This window comes from Cupressus sempervirens, chromosome 3, assembly GCF_028749045.1.
Source record: "Cupressus sempervirens isolate cs-2001-9-10 chromosome 3, ASM2874904v1, whole genome shotgun sequence".
Lineage (NCBI taxonomy): Eukaryota > Viridiplantae > Streptophyta > Pinopsida > Cupressales > Cupressaceae > Cupressus > Cupressus sempervirens.
In genome coordinates this window covers 460,933,100-460,955,220 of record NC_143120.1, presented here as the reverse complement: position 1 = coordinate 460,955,220, position 22,121 = coordinate 460,933,100, and the positions used below count along the sequence as shown (strand labels likewise).

Sequence of the window (22,121 nt, the reverse complement as noted above, 5' to 3'; positions counted from 1 at the left end):
AAATATGAGGAATGAGGATGGTATTGGTATGTAGTCTCTATGTTTGTGTTCATCTGCATTCTACATAATCCAATTATCTTTCAAGTGTAATAAAGCTAGGACTCGGACATAATTTTAAAATAGCACAAAAGATATCATATCCTACAAAACATGGACAAGGAAATGATATAAGATGGAAAGGGTTAAGATCTGAACAAGATCATCTATTATAATTTTACAGCTACATTCTATAAGCTAGACAATCTTTTGGAAGCAACTACAAACTTAGCTGTCATCATTGTGGGGAAAAAAGAGGTGAAAGGCAATTACCTTTGGTGCTAAGACTAGGGAAAACCAAGAAAACTTCAAGTTAGGACCTTAGGAAGAAAATTCCTTTGAAGCTTAAATTGAAAAATCACATTTAACTACCATTTCCCCTATGTAGTAAATCAATTGGAGTGATTACTAAAACACCTGAGCTAAAGCCTTAACAAACAAAAGCCATATTCAGTCAAATAGCCCCGTGTGTTCACAAAATGATTAAGAAAACAAGTTGGATGCACTCTGCATCCACAACAAAGTAGAGCACAACTTGTATCACCTTCTATTTAAGGACATTTGTATGAAACTCCACAGTTGCCTCAGTTTTGCTAGATTTTTTCCCTTGAAACTCAATTCTTCAAGGTAATATTCCTCGCCTTTAATTGTTCTTACTATTTGCTCTTACTTTCCTTCAATGTTCAAATTTATTTGAAAACCTCAATAGTTTACTAACCAATTTTTTCACATAGATCTGTATGTTGATGGTTACCATATGGTAAAACCATTGCACTTCACAGATCATTATAATGATGCAAAACATCAAGTTGGCAACACAAAAGTTTGCTATTACAACTTCCAATTACGTAATGAGAATGTCACGGTGCTCCCTTGAATGTTTTGAGATAGAATTTTCACACATCAATGGGAGATAGAAATGCAACTATTAATAGTGAAGGTTGCGGAGAAAGGCATCATAAGTCATTTGAACATAAAATACATCAATCCTTTAAAAGTCCCATTAGAAAATCAGACCATGGTTGAGAATCAGTTCACAAGTGTTCAATTCAAACTTCCAATCCAAGAGCAAGTGAAAAACCATGTCCCAAAAAAGGAGCTAAAACAAAGCCAATATTGGAGCCAAAAGGCTTGTAATTGTCATTCAATACTAAACGACCTTCAAACAAACTAAAACTGAGACGGCTTTCAATGCTACATTTACGAGAATTTGATAAAAAGTTCTACATGATTGTCATGCAGTACAAAAGCACCTAAATAAAAGTGTATCAAGGCAACTTTCAAGTGTACATTTAGGAGAAATAGTAACAAATTATCTATGTAATGAACCTACCTTTCAAGATAACAAGAGACAAGAAAATTTTATTTAGACTTTTAGAGAGAAAAGACCATTACAGATATTTTCCAAACTCTAAATGAGGCTTTTCATTTCAAAAGCCTTAAATCATAAACTAATAGTGGTGGAAATATTATATTTTAATTTTGACAGATCATATAACTATATGTAACTCGGATATTTCTTATTTTCCCAAACAATTGCTAGCTAGCTAATAGCTCTTCTGCCCAGGTACTTGTCAAATTTACCCAGGCCACATCCACATGGTAACACAAGAAAGTTGAGTTATTCTTGAATTCTGATTTTATGCATGTCATAAGTATCTTTGATAAGAAAAATAAAACAAATATCCATAACAAACACCGATTCCAAGTATAAACTCATGTTTTCAATTTTTTTGCTATTGAACTCTGGTCAAATGAAGCTGCCATCCTTCATTTTAATCGGGCTACATGTATCTGGTGACCAAAACCAATCACCGCTGGAGTGATTCAAACAGAATTTCAAAAGGGAGTAAACAGAGTAGAGTTGCAAATTGAAGGTCCTTTGACCATGCCTTTGAATTAGACAAAGGATACAAACAAAAAGAATAGCATGAGCCAGTACTAGAGCTAAACAGCAACATAATGTCATTAACATTGTTCAATGGCAACATAGACTTTTAAGTGCAAGCCCATTGAATAAGATTCTGAATTCCCAATCATTGACAACTACAGAGATGGGAAAGGAGAAAACCAATAAATTACATCCAAAAAAAAACTTACTCTGCTTAATCTTCTAAGAATCTGTCACTACCTAATCAGCATTGATAAGAAAAATTATCATTAGACCTTAGGCCAATTTAGTTGTATGAGACTTCTTGTTGAGCAGCATCCTCGTATTCAACCTAAGAAGAAAACATTTCTGATATCAAACTTCGAACTTTTTTCAAAATATGGAATAAAATAAGCTTTTTCAGAAAGCTATAGTAAAAAATTCCCAAGCATATTCACAATAAATATAGATAGCTATGAATTTTAATCCGAACAGGACATAATATTATAGAGATAAAATATCTCATAAACAAACCTTCAAATTATAAACATGGTATCAATTTTATAAGATGCCTCTTAGTATTTTAACAGTAAAGTAGGTACATTATAGGTTTCCATCCAGAAATAATTAGAGAACTATGTTTTTGCAACAAGTTGCATGGTGGAGGAATTAAACTAAGAGCAAAATGCATGAATAAAAATTCAATGAAGTACATTCAGAAAGCTAAGATTGATGTTCATTGATGGTTCTTCAAAACAAGCCTGTCCTATTAAGGTACCTATAATTATGATTAGGTGTCAAAAAAAGTCAAATTTGTTGTCAATTGGTTCTGCAGTCAAATGGAGTAGTGACACTTTGAATCAAGGTGCATGAGTAAATTAATAAAGGTACAGGTGTTAGGAACAAGGAGACAGAACTTACAACTAAGAAGGGGGGCAGTGGATGAGTTGTGCGATAGAACTTGATACTTTAAACAATTCACCACCATGAGAACTTAGATCTAAAAGCTAAGCATCAATGCACAGAAGGCAACACCACCATGACAAACAACACCATATTTTTTGGCGTGGAAACCCTATTATGGGAAAAACCACAGTGCAGATCAAATACACTAGATTATGCATTAGCACAAATACCTTGTTAAAGGTAGAAAGGGAATGCACATGCATTTAGGCTCACTACTCAAAGATACAAAAGGTCAACAACCCTGAGATTGCAACAAGAGCAACAACCCAAGATGAGCTACAATCCACTGAATTATGTACAGACTGATACCATCTTTGATATGCCAATACAATGTCAATTAAGTGCATCAAATCTGTGTCTCAACAATAGAATCCACTAATACCTCTTCCCTTCATCTTTGATACAACATGCTGGCACACTTTCCTTCCTTCACAACAGCACACTTACTTCCTCTTCATTACATGAATGGTTTCATCTTTATATACACTACATCAACATAAACAAGGTCGGCCTCGAACATGACCTCAATTACAAAAATGAATTACAATTAACAATGTGATCCAAGATATGTCAGCGAGGACATATCTAGATCCAAACAATTAATCTCCAGCAGGCCATGATCCAATACAACAACACAACACGCTCATGATCCAATACAACACGCACACTACCTCACCAAGTCGGCCAAGAACATACCAACATGCTTCAAGAAATATTTTGAATTCAATCACATTGCTCAAAGTGATCCAACAACAAGAATAGGACAACAAGAATAGGACATAGCTAAGAAAAAACAAGAAGCATCTTGAAATACCAATCACCAACAAAAACATCTCTACCTTAGAATCCACAAACAACTCTACACTATTCAACATAACATCAAATAGCAATCTCTAACATCAAAAAAATAGCTTGCTAGTTTTCAAATCATGAACCATTCCAACTGAGGACACAAATCCAATCTTGAACACACCACCAGGTTAGCAACAAAAAATATTGTGTAACCAATTCACACCAATCCAAAAATTGCGACACCGTCATCTCCAAAATAACCAATAAATCAATATTTGATCGACAAACTATAACTCGCTCAAATCATAACATTAACCTCTACCGATCAGACAATGATCATCTACAAACATTCATTCAACCATATGCAACTGCACAGCATCTGATAATACAGGAAAAATACTGATCTAATCTCTCCACTGAACAAACTAAAAACATTGTCATTAACAGACATATGTTGACATCAATGACAAAGCATAAATGCCAACACATAATGCAATCTCCTGCAACAATCCCAACATCCCCCCTTTGACATCGATGGTAACATATGATTTGAAAAAATAAGTCAATGCACACAGATCAAAATCATCAACAATATTAGATATCTTTTAGAGTTTTTCCAACAAACCATCTCCCTACAATCTCTCCAAATCTTCATATTATGTTTTTTACATAGCTATCTCGCCCTCATCTTCATATTTTTCACATTGCTATATCTCCTCCTTTGACATCAATGACAAAGGCACATGTACGCACTAAGTCAAAGAAGCCAAATCAACTGAAAATCTCACAAAAACTAAAAATCATACCTCACAAGACCAACTACTCCCCCTGAGTAGCAGCCACCAAAAACACCAATCCAGAATAAAGATAATTCTATAAAGATCATTGAACTGATGCAAATCCATGCATCAACTAGCTCTCATTGGGAGGGTCATCACCTCAAGCTTACCTTTAAGTTTTGAGATATTTAAAGGTATCTTTAGACAAAGGCTTCGTGAAAATGACTGTAATTTTCTCTTTAGTAGCCATATATTCCAATCTTACTTCTTTAATATTCACCTTATCCCTCAAGAAATGATATTTGATAGATATATACTTTATCTTTGAATGCAACACAAGATTCTTTGAAATATTAATAGCACTAGTTATCACAATAAATACTAATAGACTCTTCAATATTCACTCTGATACCTTTCACCATTTTCTTCATCCAAACAACTTGTGTACAATTAACAACAATAGCAACATATTCAACTTCAGCAGTAGATTAAGATATACAATCTTGCTTTTTACTGCAGCATGCAACTAACCTTACCCAGAAAGCATGCACCACCAATAGTACTCTTTCTGTCATCCACATTTACTGCCTAGTCTGCATCAATGAAAGCACTCAGAATAAAGTCATCATCATTATCATACCATAATCCAAAGTCAATTGTACCCTTCAAGTATTTGAATATCCTTCTAACAACATGTGATAATTTAGGTTCAGCTTGAAAGCTTGCAACAATTCCAACTGTATTAGATATGTCAGGTCTATTGTGAGTTAGATATTGTAATCCACCAATCATTGATTTGTACCTTGTTTGGCTTTCATTCAGTGAATAATCATTCTTTGTCAATTTACAACCAGTTACCATAGGAGTTCCAACAGGTTTTGAATCATCCATACCAAATTTCTTTAGCATCCCCTTCACATACTTAGACTCTGATATGAAAACTCTTGTTTTTTATTGTATGATCTGTAAACCAAGGAAAAATTTCATCACCTATCATAGACATCTCAAACTCTTTCTGCATCTCATAAGCAAAACCTTTGCTCATCTTCTCATCTCCACTAAAAATGATATCATCCAAATACTTCAACAATTAAGATATTATCAGTGTCAATCTTGAAGTACAAATTACCATATGCAATTCCTTTAATGAAACCAAGTCTAAGCAAATATTTATCTGGCCTTGCATACTAGGCTCTTGGGGCTTGCTTCATTCCATACAAAAATTTCTTCCATTGAAAAACCATATCATTCTGATCAGTCAAAGAAAAACCATCAAGTTGTTCAACGTAAACTTCCTCTTCAAGATCACCATTCAAGAATGTTAACATTTGTCTGATATACATTGAAATCTTTGTAAGTAGCATATGCAAGAAACAACTAGCTGCTTTAAATCTAACAACAGGGGCAAAAGCCTCCTCAAAATCTATACCTTTCAATTGTGAACATCCTTTGCAAACCAGTCTAGCTTTGTTCCTTACCAAAATACCATTTTCATTCAACTTGTTCAAGAATAAAATATAGTTCCAGTTACATTCTAATCTTTAGGTTTAGGAACTAAAATTCATGTCTTGTTCTTTTCGATCTGATTCAAGTCTTTCTTCATAGCAAACGTAACTTTCCGCCACCATGTTTTCTTCATGCAAACACAACTCCATTTTGTCCATTCTTTCCTACGTTGGCCGATCATTCCTCTATCTATTTTCTAGTTGTAGTTGTTCATGGGCTCACTCTCACAGTACATTCATTACTATTGCCAATCTGCAGTTGTTTGAATTTAGCCTACGTACCCCAGGGACACGTCCCCGGCCAAAAAACCCATGTTTTCGAGACAGGGACATCCCCAGGACAAGGCGACGTGTATGGGACGTCCCCCGGCCATCCCCAAATTGTGCAAATCACTAGGGGATGTCTCCGAAACTCGAGGACGCCTAGGAAAGAAAAAGGGGATGGCTTACCATCCCCAGTACGGAAAGGGGACGCCTGGATATCCCCCGACTGTACCGACGACGGTCGGTAGTGCCCAATTGTTTGCATGCAATAAAATAAAAAAGTGAACATTAATATATTATTTTAAGGCTCCCAACTTGATCACCCAGGTGGGCCCCACCCCTCCAATGCCCTAAAAGGTTAAAAGAGACCACATTTTAGTTGTTTTGTCATTTGTTTGGTTTTTATTTTGTGTTGCAGCTGGTTGGGGTTTTCATTTTGCAAAAGGAGGAGGTGATATTTTTGCTTCCAAGAGCTTGACCAAGGGTTTGGGCTTCCATTTTGTGCACCAAGTAAGTATGAAACTCTTTATGCTTCCATTATTCATTTTTTAAATAGATTTGCAGCTTGAAAAGTCTAATTTTTTAAATTAAAAAATCATTGTTTCAGTTCATATTTCCATCGCTATTTAAATCTCAAAACAAAGCACAATGAGCAGCAGTGGGAGTACCAGTAGTAGTGGTGATGAGGAAGAAAATGTGGTTGGGGCTGATGTTGCTAGTAGTGGGACTAGGAAAAGAGTCAATCCTAAATCTAATTTGTTTAAATGCCCTTCCAACATTATGAAAGATTTTGCAAAGGGTCCTTATAATAGAAAAAAACCTCTTCTCCAATATGTCACACCTAGGCCAAACAATAAAAAAATTCAGGAGGGACTAGGGTGCGGGATTGTCATGTTTGTCTTGATGATTTTAAGGGGAGCTATACAAGGGTGAAGTCACTTTTTAGGTGTTGCATGTCATGGAGTCAAAGTTTGTCCTAACTTGACTGATGAACAAAGATTAGAATGCCAAAGATTGCACTTAGAGGCCGAAATGGAGGGGCAAAATTTGACAGTGACATCACCATCTATTCCCTCACAATCATCTAAGCATATGTCATCCACCATCGGTACTAGTGGCAGCCCTACTGAGTCTAGAGGGAAGAGAAAGATGAGTAGTGGTGAGAAGGGTTTGGTGGAAAGTATGTTTAATGCAAAGGCAAAGGAAAAGTGTGAGGCATCCATTGGTAGATTCTTTATTGCTAATAGTATCCCATATCATACAGCCTGTTCCACTTATTTTAAATAAATGGTAAAAGATATATTGAACATAAATCCCTCAGTTGTACCCCCTGGTGAGCATAAGCTACGAACCACCATCCTAGATGAAGAGTACTCAAAGGTTGTTTTGTTATTTGAGGATATGAAATGCACTTGGGTTAGGACAAGCTGCTCTATTGTGATGAATGGGTGGACCAATGTTAAACATCGACCACTCATCAACATCATTGTTACATCCCCTACTGGCTCTTATTTTTTGAAAGCCATAGATTGTTCAGGAAAGAAGAAGGATGTAGAATTTCAATTCACCATTTTGAGAGATGCCATAGAGGAGGTTGGGTTGTTTAGTGTTGAATAGGTTATCATAGATTTTGCACCTATGTGCAAATCAATTGGTATGATGATAGAGGGTGCTTATAGGCACATCTTTTGGACCCCTTGTGTTCATTCCTTAAACAATGCATTGAATGGGTGAAATAGGGGTTGCTAAAAGCTAGAGAAGTGCAAATGTTTATTTGCAACCACCACACTTCACTTGCTCTATTCAGGTCCTTCTCTAAGAAGGAGATCCTCAAACCTATAGAGACAAAGAATGTCAATTTTAATTATAGTTTACTTTTAGTTTGTTTTAAGTTATTTTAAAAAATTATTTATAAGTGTTACAAACTTACATGTGATGTTTTTAATCATTAATGTTTAACTTTATTTATATTTTAATTTATAATTGTTGCTATAGGTATTGCATATATTTCATCTTGATGGAGAGGATGATTGAGGTGTATGAGGCCCTTCAATTGATGATGGTGAATCCAGAGTGGGGACGATGGTCTAATTCTAAGTCCTCTGAAGGAAAAGCAGTGAAACAAAGGATCCTTGATAAGAGTTGGTGGTACACAATGAGGTAAGTTGTTGATTTTTAAATTTAATGTTAGTGTTTTGCTTGTTGATTTTCCTACTAACAGCCTTAAAATTCTTAAATTTCTAATTTTTATTTTTATTTTTGTTTGCATCTTGCAGATATATTTGCTCTATCATAGCACCCATTGTAGATGTCATTAGATATGCTGATACTGACGCTCCTAATTTTGGGAGAGATCTATGAGACTATTGATAGCATGTTGGGGAAAATGAAGAGAATTGTTGCAACAAAGGATCTACATTAGGGTTTTATGAGGAGCATATTAGGCCTATTGTGACGCGGAGGTGGAACATGATGAATACCCCACTTCATATGGCAGCCTTTGCTCTAAATCCCAAATCGTATGCACAGTTGGGTGAAAGGGGCCTCCCGTGTGATGATCCTAAAGTATAGGATGGCTTCACAAGAGAAATTGATAAAATGTGTTCAGCTCAAGATGCCTCTACTCTTCGTGCACAGTTCCTTGACTTAACAAACTTCGTAGCCCAAATTTGGGTAAGCCACAAGCAAGGTTGGATAGAGTTGTTTTGGCACACAAAGATCCTATTGGATGGTGGACTTGGCATGGGAGAGATACACCTGAGTTAAAAATACTTGCCACTCACCTCTTTGCACAAGTTGCTAGTTCCTCAATTGTAGAGAGGAATTGGTCCACATATTCATTTATCCAATCTATCAAGAGAAACAGACTTACCTCTAAAAGAGCGGAGAAGCTAGTGACAGTGCATCATGCTCTTTGACTTGCGGATCGTCAAACTCCAAAGTATAGGCAGACACCAGCTTTGCAGTGGGATGTTGAGCCTGAAGATGTGGCCTAGATAGATGAACATGACACAACACCGAGATTGAATGGGGTTCCATTAGATGAGACTACGCTTTCTATGGAGGATGATAGTGAGGACTCTGATTTTGATGCCATGGCGGTAGAGGCAAAATAGGAGCAGCAGTCTGCTTCATTTTTCTATGTTTTGTTTTTTATGTTGAACTTGAACATGATTATGATACATTGATACTTATTACTTTATGGCAGCCCCTAGCCTTTGGGCCTATAGCTTTGGCCATATTTAGATTTTGATTTTCAGATTATCATGTTCACGATATTGTTCACTGCTAAACTTATATTTAAATATTTTTGTTCACATATTGATATGCATTTTGACAATTGAGTATTGCAATCGGTTATTATTTCCTAGATGGCATTCAAATGTTGAATGTTATGGTTCTATAATGTTTAAATGACATTCTTTGTGCTTAGTTTCATATGAATGACATGTATATTTGCAAATTTCAATGTATATATATATATATATATATATATATATATATATATATATATATATATATATATATAGCTGTCCCCCCGTCCCTAGAATTGCCAAAAAAAAATTGTCCTCCCGAAAACCCATCCCTGTCCCAGAAACTCTGGTGAACATAGATATGAGAAGTCTCAGTTAGCAAATGTAGAACTATGATATATGCTAAGAATCACATTGGAGTTCGTTGATTGGAGAATCAAGCAAATAATATACATTCCGAAGTTCCCTTTTTCCAGGTTGTTTCCTTTGAATTATTCATGTCATTTCCATAATATCAAACAATAGACTATTGTTCATAGCTTTCTCAAGGCAATCCAGTTGGACCTTGAATTTCTAAATGAAAAGTCCATAGGAACTGGTATGGGACTGTTTTACCAAGCGTGTGAGGAGCACCTTAGACCGATAAAGGCCTTGTTTATTCAATGCTTTATTTCTGATAATTTTTTTATCTATGTCAAAAGAAATTAGTGGATCATACCGTCTATACTCCAAAATACAATGACATTATTACATACGTCCCTGAGATTATGGAAGATTGTAAATGGTCTTTTCTTTCTTTTTCTTTCCCTGAATTATGGATACAGCAAGAAATTACTCTACATAACTAAATATTCTATAAAGCAAGCTGAAAGGAAGGATACACCAAAGATCATCAAGGATAGCCAAGAACAGCTAAGATGAGTGGCAGAGTCCATATGATATGGACTGCTTGATTAACCTGCAAGATAGAAAGTTGTATCAAAATTATGATGAGTTTACGGATAACTGAAATTAGTAAGGCTAGTCAGCTCATAGTGGGAACTAGGTATTAGTTTGGTATGTCAAGTCGAGTGGTGGGTGATCAAGCGCATAGTGTCCTTTGAAAATCCCTGGCTAGGGTAGGATAGTGGCGAATGATGTTACTATGATCACCAGAGGCCAGGATAACTCATGGTCGGATGGATAGACTATAGGGAGATACGCACAATCTAGCTGGTTGTGTAGGTGACAACTCTAACACTAGGTTGCTCAAGTGGCAAGACAAGATGGTATACACATGCCTTATCCCGTGCAAGGTAGGGTCATTCTCAATTGAGAATAAGTGGGGATTACACTAGGTCCATGGTTAGGAGGTTAAGCCTCTATCAATGTTTTTCCTCTCCCTCAAATGCCTAGAGTTACACAGTGCTGACTAGATTCTATTTCTTTGATGTGGTGTGAACTAAACCCTGTCAATAATTCTTCGTATCTTCCAGTTGCTTCCTTATCTTAGTTTCAGCATTATATTTTATGCAATTGCATTCTTGTTTAAATGAAATGATAGTTAGAATTAGCAGTTGGTTTTAAGTATTTTACATATCATGTGTAGTATAGATAATTAATCTTTCCTGATCGTTCTTGCTATTTCATCAAAAAGATAGTTAATTCTTCAAATGATAGTCAAGATCTTTTCTTGAGAATGGAATTAGTTATATTCTGTTATTTCCTCTTCATGTGAATGGGTAGCTAGTTTTTACTTCTATTCGATATAAGATAGAATATATCTCAAGGTTATTTAGTGCATATAAATTTTAGTTGTTATAGAAGGACCTGTATGTATTCAATAACACAAGCAGAGCTCTAGCCCCATGACGTCAACTTCTGCTTATCTGTAATTTCCCAAATTTACTCACAAACAAACTTTAGATCATAACAGATAGCTCAATGCAAATAAAACCAGCAAATGAACCAATAGATGCTCATTAAAATACTAGTTCCAAACAACTTCAAATTTGCGTTTGTATTATAAAATCTAGCAATACAGTAACATGATGTTTTCCAATCTTAAATACAACAAAGACAGTCAAATTGAACAATAAAGATAAGTGTAAGAACAAGCACAACACCTGAAATGACATCTCCCACCAACACTGGATTCCTGTCCACTATCGTCTAGCTAGAGGGTTTCCGTCCTTAGAGCTGGTTATGAAAATGAAAGCAACTTGCTTCCAAGTTTCTCCAAAAGAAATCTGATCTGAAATCCAATAATCAAGCATGCCTAAATGAATGAAGCCTTCCTTCTTTTATGGCACAAGGTTGTGACCCTTCAACTCCCTTCTCCTGTCTTTTCCTATTATTCCTCCTTTGTCACTTTTATCTCACTACATAATATTAAATTGATGTTTTATAAATTTACATTACGCTCTCATAAGTCAATTTTAATATTAAAAGAATATGTCCTTAATTTCTTAACGTCCCAAAAAGGGGACATTACAGTCCTCCCTCGAGATTGTTTGCCCTCAAGTAATCATGAGTCCATAAACCAATACTAGGATCCCATATCATTTGGTAGCATCTCTGTGGCCCATACTGGTAACTCTGAAGTTAGGACTTGCCATATTGTGGTACCAAAAATAAGAATGCAATACATCCATCACTATGATCCTCGACTCCCATGTCAATTAGTGAAGTACCAATACGTCTACATTTTGCGCAACTCTGATCATAACTGCATCAAATCCAAAATTGTGTAATATCACAATAGGATCCTCAAAATGTCACGCATACATACAATCAACACTTGGACCACAAACCATCCTATCAACATTATCCTAGGAGGATTACTAGGTGTCTAACAACCTATCATCCCAGATCAGCCAACTGAACAAATAGATCACCCAACCAAAACTAGGAAAATGCATAAAGTTTGACTCATAAGTCCACCACATACCGTTGTCATACACTGGACCAGCAATATGGAAGATTATGTTGTCATCACTATGCCCCTGTACTAGAAGAGTAATGATCTCATAAGGTATGTGCCTCAAGGTGAGATATCTCCACAAATCAACCTGCAACTCACTCACTTCTAGAGGCTGAACCAAATCTGTAAAAATTATAGTAGCCCAAACGTAGAAACCGCTGAAAGTTGGAGTATGCATAAAGATAATATCATCAAACAATAAGTAGGCAACTGCCACATCATAAGAACTTGGTGGAAAAACAATAGATGAGTTGTAGGGACCTCCATCTTCTAATTCACCATGCATAGTAGCAATTAAATCATTATCCCAATTAATGGGAGGATCATCATCAAGTAAAAACTCTTAATTCTTTTCACTTGGTTCATATCTATCCACATGACATTGTGAAGATCATTATCCTGATTAATGAGAGGATCATCATTATCCCGATTGTGAAGACCGTTAGATTTTAGTGATCTCTGATAGATAAAACTATTACAATAAATATGGATAACAATAGATACTCTTACTTGAATAACTGTAGTGCAGAGTTGTCCTTCAAATAATGGTGATCTCGAATTGCTGAGATGCTGAATCTCCTTCACTGTATATTGCTGATAACACAGACTATATAATGAATATAATGATAGCCTTCCAAATTAGATCGCAGAGAAGAATTCTAAGGAAATATTCTGCAAGGTTTAATATGCAGATCGTTGGGTCTGTGATGCCTTAGATTGATGACATTCCCATCGATCTGCACTCTGTTTATATAGATATGCAAAGGGTTATGCCCCATAGAGTCATGACTCTACATGGCCTATGGCCATCTAGGGTCATGCTTCTACGGAGGCACAACTAACTAATAGTTAGTTTAAACTAAATCAACACATGACTCCCAATGGCATATAATATGAACTTATTAAGATGTCCACCGATAATCTGAAGGTAATACTGCCTGCCGATAATGTATGTTAAGACAACCATTCAAACATATATATATATATATAACATTAGTAAATATTATCAGAAGGGCCTGTTAAAGATTTGCATATGTCTTAATAAACAGAATGTTCATAACATCATTACTTCTACTGATGCTAAACATTAACAAAGACATTGTGAAGATCATTACCCCGATTTTGAAGACATTGTGAAGATCATTATGGTTCTAATTCACCATGAATACTAACAACTAAATCATTATCCTGATTAATAAGAGGATCATTGTCAAGTGAAATTTCTGAATTATTTTCTCTTGGTTCATATCTATCCAGATTCCACATGACATTGTGAAGATATACTACTGCTGTCATAAAAATTAGAGTTCTCATGGTTGTCTTCATGTTAGTCCTTATAGTCTTCTTTAACATAATGATCCTCATATAGATAAAATGAAGTGTATATATTGTTCTCTCCTTCAATCTCACCAAGGGTGTGAATCCCTTCTATTATTTGTATGATCTCCTTAGCCTTAGGTTCTTGATCATCATCTTGGTGAATGGCTATCCTAGAAATCTGATTTTCAGCCTGATGTAATGAGTATTGTGTCAGACTTAGTTGCAGACATAACTCATCTATCTCCCTCTCTTTATCTTTAGCATGTTTGATATCAATATCCTTGTCTTGAGCAACTTTGAGTAATCTAATTTCATTATTTCCAATGGCTTCTTATGCGAATGAAGGTAACATCACCCTGCTCTAGTTCTTGAATATTAGACTCATTTTCAGCTGCAATATTTTTTGTAATTTCCTCTATCTTCAAATGTATTGTCTCGTCAACTATTACACCATTGTTTTCAAACAGTTCACTCTCATGGAGAGGTCCATTGTAAATAGACATTCTCATGAAAAGGCTTGTCAATAACCACTTCCAATTCACCAAATAAGATGCTAGTGTAATTCTTACCATCATCATAGCCAATTCTCTCTCATGGTCTTCATTATGTTGAAACTAGAATAACAAATCCCCAACTTTCTCAATGCTGATCTGCACTTTCCTCATTTGGTTCTTGCTCATTTCCTGGGATCCTACAATTTGTAATTCCTTTGCATTTAGTTCTTCTTTGGCCCACTATTGTTGGTACTTCTCAATTTTTGGCCCACATTGCTTCAGCACCTTGGTGCCCAAATTGCAAGCAGTATTTGAAGCTTCTTGTTCTTGACTTGAAATCACTAACAGAATATGCATAAGAGGTTGAAATGATTATCACTCTCATTTATGGTCACAACCATAATAGTTTCTCTATGGCTGCAAAAGATATTTACATGGCGCCTTCCCCCAATTATGCCCAAGAATTGTTGAAACATGGTACGTATTACCCGTATCAAGCACGAGATTGCACAATATGATTTCTGCAAATGATTTGAGTATGGCTGCCCTTCTTGAGAAATGACAACTATTGAGATGACAAACTAAAGATCTCTTTCTTGCTAAGAGGGAGTGTTACATTATTGAGTAGCAGTGAAATAGATCTGTTTGCCATCTATGACTTTCTAGTTACGATTTTGCAAGAGCAGTTTTTGTTGTTTGTTATGTTTCACACTTACTTATGTTTGTACGTTCTGAATATGACATCAAATTTTCAAGCTTGACGTCGAGTGCATTTCATTCTTATTTCTGGGTGCTTTACCTACTTGGACTCCATGTGTATAATAAATTGTCTTCATCTCTATTTAGCTTACGTGGTCTCCTCATGGTTGCATTGTTGTCATTCTCCTTACTGGGACCACCATTTCTCTCAACCGTTTTGTGCCATGGCAGGTGTGTATTGAATGTTTTGCTTCATTATGAATGACGGTTTTCCTTCCTCCGTCAGTCCATGCTATCAACGAAACTTCTTGTTAGTGTCAGTTCATTATGATGAATCGCTTGCCACTTGCAACAGCCCAATGGTATTATCATGCTTGTCCTATGTGTTGGTTGATCCAGCCTTTGATTGTGAGGAAGAATTACTTTTGATGTTCTAAGAGTATTTGGGTGTGTAAGAAAGTTCGTTTTGGCATGAGGAGTTTATTATTGCAGCAGCAAAATTGTTCTGTTGTTGTTGTCTTCTGAGACCGGATTACCGTGGGCCATTTCTATCCTCACAGTAAATATGCAGAGATAGTAATATTTGTCTCAATTGGAAAGTTACATTTAATGTTTATTTGATAGCAGAGTTTATTTTGATCAGCATATGATCAACTATTATATGAACTTCGCAATATCTATTACAAAGTAATTGGTAAATATTTGGTAACTATAAACAAAGATTGAGAGGTCAATATATAAAAAAGAATAAAATGATGTTTCTTTAGGAAACAATCATAAAGAATAGATGCATTCTATTCTAGCTAAAAGAAAGCTAAAGAGAGCTAACTGATAACGACAAACTAACTAATATTAGAAATAGTCTAATATTTACAATAGATTGCAAATAAATAACCATTAAGTAATAATAGAAGCTTATCTATTATCGTAATAGCCTCCCTTAATAGTTAATCTATCCACAACACCAAGTTGTCCTTTGAATTTAACAAACTTATTAGGACCAAGAGGCTTGGTGTTTGCAGTCTGATCCATGGTAGGAACATAATGCAAGTCTATTGTCCCGTCTTCAACCAGCTGTCATCTATAGTGACAGTGAACATCCACACGCTTGGTTCGTTCATGGATGACTGGATTTTGTGCTAACTCGATAACGCCTTTGTTATCAACAAAGTGGTTGATTCTACTAGTGACATCGGCATATTCCCAAGAATCCGACGAAGCCAAACAGCTTCACAACCTGTCTTAATTGTCCCTTTATATTCAGCCTCTGTAGAGGAGGGAAACTGTCTGTTGCTTCTTACTGGTCCATGTGACGGCACCGGATCCCAAACTGAACACATATCCAGAAGTTGACTTTTTATCGTCAACAAAGCTTGCCCAATTTGAATCTATGAACCCACTGAGTCTAGGATTAGAACTTCAAGAGTAAATCAGTCCAAAATCTGTAGTGCCCTTCACATAACGAAGCACACACTTTGCTGCCATCCAATGATCAGCCTTAGAAGTTGTCATAAAATGTGAGATGCAACTGACTACAAAGCTGGTATCAGGCCTAGTAGCAGAGAGGTAGATGAAGTTGCCTACTAGTTGCCTATATGTTGTATTATCAATAGAGGAGAATTAGACTTAGCTGATAACTTGAGACCATTCTCCATGGGTGTAGATGCAGGCTTGCAATCCTGCATATAAAATTTGTCTAACGGAGCCTTAGCATATTAGGACTGAGAGATGAATATACCAGAAGACTGTGCCAAACCTCAACACCTAGGCAATAGGGCATGAGCCCAAAGTCAGTCATATCAAAAGACTGGCATTAATTTGATTTGATTGCCTGAATCAAAGATGTCGAATTACCAGTGATGATCAAATAATCCACATAAATAACCAGAAGGATGATGTCATTGTTAGTAGTCTTGATGTACAAATTTGAGTCTGAAAAACTCCTCTAGAGGCCTTGATCGCTGAGGTACTTATCAATTTTTATGTACCATGTCCAAAGGACCTGCTTCAAGCCATAGAGAGCTTTCACTAATTTGAGAACTTGATGTTCTTTACTGCCAACCTTGAAACCAGGAGGTTGCGTCACGTAGACCTCTTCGTGGAGATCACCATTCAAGAAAGCACTCTTGACATCCATCTGATGGACCTTCCAACCAAACGGTGTTGCCATGGCTAGGACTAATCTAATTGTGTTCATCTTTATAGTAGGGGCAAAGCTCTCCTAATAATCAATTACCCTGACGCTGAGAAAAGCCCTTTGCAACTAAACAAGCTTTGCACTTATCCAAAGTACCATCAGATTTTGTAATTGATTTTGTGAACCCATTTGCAGCCAATGGGTTTCTTCCCTGGTGGAAGATCAAAACGGACCCATATGTTATTCTTCTGCATGCTCTGTTGTTCAGATGTCATGGCCTGTTCCCACTCTGGAATTCCTTTAGCCTTGAAATATATTTGAGGTTCAAAGTCAAACACACTGTGAATTTTGGCCATGAGAAAAAAGTTAACAGACTGTGTAGGTTTGCTCTTTTTCCGAATAGTTCTCCCATCAATAAGCTCATCATTACAAAGATCAGCTAGTGTCTTAGCCCACCACTTAGGATGGAGAGGAGAAGGACCAACATTAGTATCAGGAGATACGCTATGATCAAGTTCCTCATCTAAAAAATCTGGATCAAACTCACGTGAAGCATTTACAAATCTAGGTGATCCTGTAGGCGAAGCTAGAGGTGTTTATACAAGGATCACTGGAATAACTGGAGCTGCAAGAGCTACAAGAGCCCTCCCATCAGGTGGGCCTTATGGAAGTCTAACTCCCAAATCATGAGCCTTCAAAGGCTAATCTACTGAATCAAGAACAAGAGAAACAAGTAATGTCCGCTGCTCATCAAAGACTACATCACGACTGTAATGTCCCTGTTTTAGCGGTAATTTGATTTAATTAATTTAATTAATTAAGTTGTCCAAAATAATGAATATTTTATGAGGATGACTAATTAATTATTTTAATTAAATGAATAAGTGGTATTAAGTTAATTATTTATAAAGTTATCAAATAAATAAATATTAAAAATGTAACTTCATATTTAATTAATTTAATAAAGTGACTTGAAAAATATCTTATAAAGTCACTTAATAAATAAAATAAAAATGATGTTCTAGAAGTTTCTAGAGAAAGTGGAGAAGAAGAATAAATAGGCATCTTGGGCTTCATTCTCATCATCCAGTTTTTATCATTTGTCTTGACATCAGATTGTGAATACAATCACATGGTCTATAGTGAAGCCAAGGGTTTCATATAGTCTATTGGTCTTTGGGAATGATACCTCCCAGTAGATCGCATAACTAAAGAAGTGAAAAATCTTCTGAAGGGTTGCACTTTGGAAGTGGTATTCAGCCATTTCAAGTTGAGCTTAATTTGTAAACTCAAACTACCTGAGGGTTTGAGTTTTTAAAAGCAGTGTGAAAAAGAAAATCTGAAAAAAAACAGTTCGAAAAAGCAAAGCGAAAAAGAAAATCCTAAAAAAAGGGTGAAAAAGCAGATCGGAAAAAGCAAAGCAAAAAGGCAGAATTGGAGAAAATTATTACAGCCATCTACAATCAGGTTCCTTTGGATATTACATGCATTGTTCTTATCATTTAGATGCATATTAGGAAGTAAGGCTGTAGGTGAAAGTTGTAACAGATTTAAGCATTATTCATGCGGATGTAAGCCAAGAGTTTTGGCCATTTCATACTAGCATTGTAGTTAACATTTTATGTGCAATAAAGGAGACGTAATTTGCTGGTCTGATATAGTGTAGTTGAATATGTATTTATCATTCATGATCAGCTTATTAGTTTGCATGCCAATTGTTTGACAAAATGCCAATTGGCTGTAGGTTCTCTTTTTGGCATAAATAATGTTATAATTCTGCATACCAAGTGTTTGTCAAAATTACTAGTTGCTGTAGCTGCATATTGCAAGTATTTTCCGTCACATATATGCATTGAATATTGTCAAAATAAGTTGCACATTCATGTTAGGTCATTGTTTAGTCAATTTAGAGTCTTCTTGCAAGCATTCTTATTGATGCTAAGTGGAGGAAAGAGCCATAAAAGCAAACCGAAATTTTATATCAATCATATGACCCTTGTATGCAAAGTGTCTTCTTGAACCTTTATCAGCATTTTGGAATCGGATTTGAGTAAGGTCATTACAACGACTGTACAGGAGACGAAATGTCTTAGTGTCGATCAAGCGGGAGGATTTGTGAAGACTACTGTATCCAGCAAGCATGAGTTTCTCACTCTTGGCATCCAACTTGATGCGGGACGCATTAGGGATCCAAACAAAAGCAAGGGAGCCAAAAACTTTCAAGTGATTGATTCTGGGCTTACGACCTGACCAGGCCTCTTCCGAAGTCTTACCTTTGACAACTACTGTGGATGACTGGTTCAAAAGATAAACTATAGTGTTAACTGCTTTTGCCCAAAACTTTTTTGAAACATGTCTGTGTTCAAGCATGGACCGAGCCATCTCAGTGATTGTTTTGTTTCCAACGTTCAACTACATTGTTCTATTATAGTGTGTGGGGTGTGGTTAACTGGTATTCGATGCCATGAGTATCCAAGAAGCTAGAGAATTCATTAGAACGAAATCCCCCCCCCCCTGTCTAATCTAAGAGTAATCATAAATTTCTCAAACTCTTTTTCAACTAAAGGTTTAAACTTCTAAAATACAAGAAATGCATCTGATTTCTTTTTAAGAAAATATACCCACATTTTTCTACTGAAATCATCAACAAACAACAAAAAATACCTGGACCCAAGAATACGAGTGGCCATAGCACCACAAATATTGGCATGAACAAGCTGAAGTACCTGAGAAGCTCGCCATGAATCGCCACTAGTGAAAGGTGTGCAATGTTGCTTTCAAGGTTGACATGCATCACAAACTCCAAGTTGCTAAGTCTAAATCTTTGGCAAACTGAGGACAAGCTCTTCCTGAGCAAGATGAGAGAGATAATGCATATTTAAGTGCTCATACTGCTGATGCCAAAGTGTGCTAACAGAAGACTGCTGAGCAGCCATAGCTAAGTCTCGAAAATCACCAGAATCAGTAAGTTGGAAAGACCATGATCCTCAAGACCCACTTCAACAATAGACTGGGTCGCCCTATCAATGATGGTGCACTAATGTGAACTGAAGGTGACATCCAACTGTGGAAAGTGTCGCAAAAACTGACTGACTGAGAGTAGATTTAGTTCCACCCCTAGAACGTAGTACACATCAAGGAAAATGAGATTCCTCCCAGCTGACTGAACCTGAATATTGCCTTTACCGACAACAGTGTGCTCTTCTCTACCACCAAAAATAACAAAATTTGAATAAGGCTAATAGTCAGTGAACCAGTCTCTGCGATGGGTGAAATGACGAGAGGCACCTGAATCAATGTACCAGGCAGACAACTTCACATGATCTGTGGGTCTTTTAGCCATGAAGGCATAAAAGAAAAATTTCGTTTGCTCAGTGTGCTCTGCACCATAGTTTAAAAAATCTATGATATATCGCTAAAATCACAATATATCGCGAGTTGAATATTCAAACAGTTTAAATGCTGCATTAATTGGCAACAATTTTTCCTAAAAATCACGGCGGTTTTTGGGACATTATTTTGTGGTAAATGACAAATTTAGCCAGTTAATATCGTTGACAAAGCAATTAACGGGAAACAACAAAATATTAGTGTTGAAGCAAAATATTAACCCAAACAAATCTGGTGTATGCTTTGGCACTGAAGTTTTGTTTTCACGTACACATTATTTGGTAACTACACAAAATAAAACATTTGTTTATGATCTTGTTTTACCTTGTTTTATTGAGGCTGATTGATATCTTGTTTTATCGAGCACACACCCAAGCAAGTTAATACTTTGTTATATTAGGCACACACCAGGCAGGTCGATTACAAGCAAAGCAGGACCCAATGATTTTCAAGTTTAGAATTATGTGGAAGACAATCTTAATAGTCATTTTTTATGGCTGCCAAGTAAGACAAAACAAAGGATATTTTTAAGGAACAATTAGAAGTAATCTTTCAAATAGAAACATGAATAAAACGGTGTGACTGACTTGAATTATGATTCTCAAATGAAACATTGGAAGGCAGTCTGGAGGTATCAGTTCATTTATTCTTAGACTTGTGTTTATTGCGCCTTAACTAAAGTCATAACAGTTTGAAGGTTCTAATCTTCTCCTATCGTATGGCAAGGTGTGTGTAGGAGACGACTATATGAGAAATCACAGTAGATTAAACTTCAAAGTGGAATGTTTATTGTAATAGGAAAAGGATACTGAAATATACAAATTATGAGACTACAAATTATGTTACACAGATTGACAGAGTCATTCTGAGAAAAGGATATGTCTGTGGTAGGAAGGAACAAACAATTCAGAAAATGATTTGTAACAATATACAGAGCAGGTATAATTGTTTGTTATACATTGAGTTTTGAATCTTCATATGTGTTCAAAAGTTGGAGTTGAACATATTTATATTCAGATGTTGTACTTGTTTTTTGGTATATGATTATATCACTATGTTAATCTACTAAGTTTTAGTTGCCATGAATTACTATTTAACTCAAAACTTTGATTAATATATGGTGGATATGTCAAATCATTATATGTTCTACAAATTTGGTGTGTATGTGTGCATTTTTAACAATATTTTAAGAAATTATATATCTTCAAATGTTCGATAAAAGTGATGATTTATTGCTGAATTTTTTGCCGAGTTATTGCTGATTCCAAAATTTTTTTAGGTCGGCCGAGATATTGCCGAAACCAAGATTTTCAACTATGCTTTGCACTATTCACTTTGGGTTGCAAACATGATTGATTAGATTGGGCAGCTAAGCATTTCCAACATTCAACCTTCATGTGACCAAACTTGTGGCAATAGTTGCATTGAATGTTCTTCTTCTGGGAGCCTTCTGAATTTGGAGCAGAGGATTTCTGCTGAGACTTGCGTTTATCCTTCTGAAAGGATTTAGAAGCAAAGGCTTGCTCTAAGGAGGTGGAGTTGGAACTGCTATCGACCTATTGTTTCCACCGATCTTGCTGAAGCAAAAGTGTGTAGAGATCTATGAACTTCATATCAACACTAGAAGACGTGATGTTGAGTCTCAATAAAATG

General features: G+C 36.0%; 1 protein-coding gene across 1 annotated transcript in view; it reads right to left on the bottom strand.

Annotated features, from left to right (window-relative positions):
- Positions 1 to 1,738: 1,738 nt before the first annotated feature.
- The window catches only part of LOC149567094 (uncharacterized), a 35,781-nt gene continuing 15,398 nt past the window's right edge, over positions 1,739 to 22,121 (bottom strand). Inside the window, exon 9 of the mRNA XM_089820309.1 lies at positions 1,739 to 2,258. Coding sequence (XP_089676435.1) covers positions 2,214 to 2,258 — 45 coding nt within the window. The 3' untranslated portion in view covers positions 1,739 to 2,213. The remainder of the gene's footprint in view (positions 2,259 to 22,121) is intronic.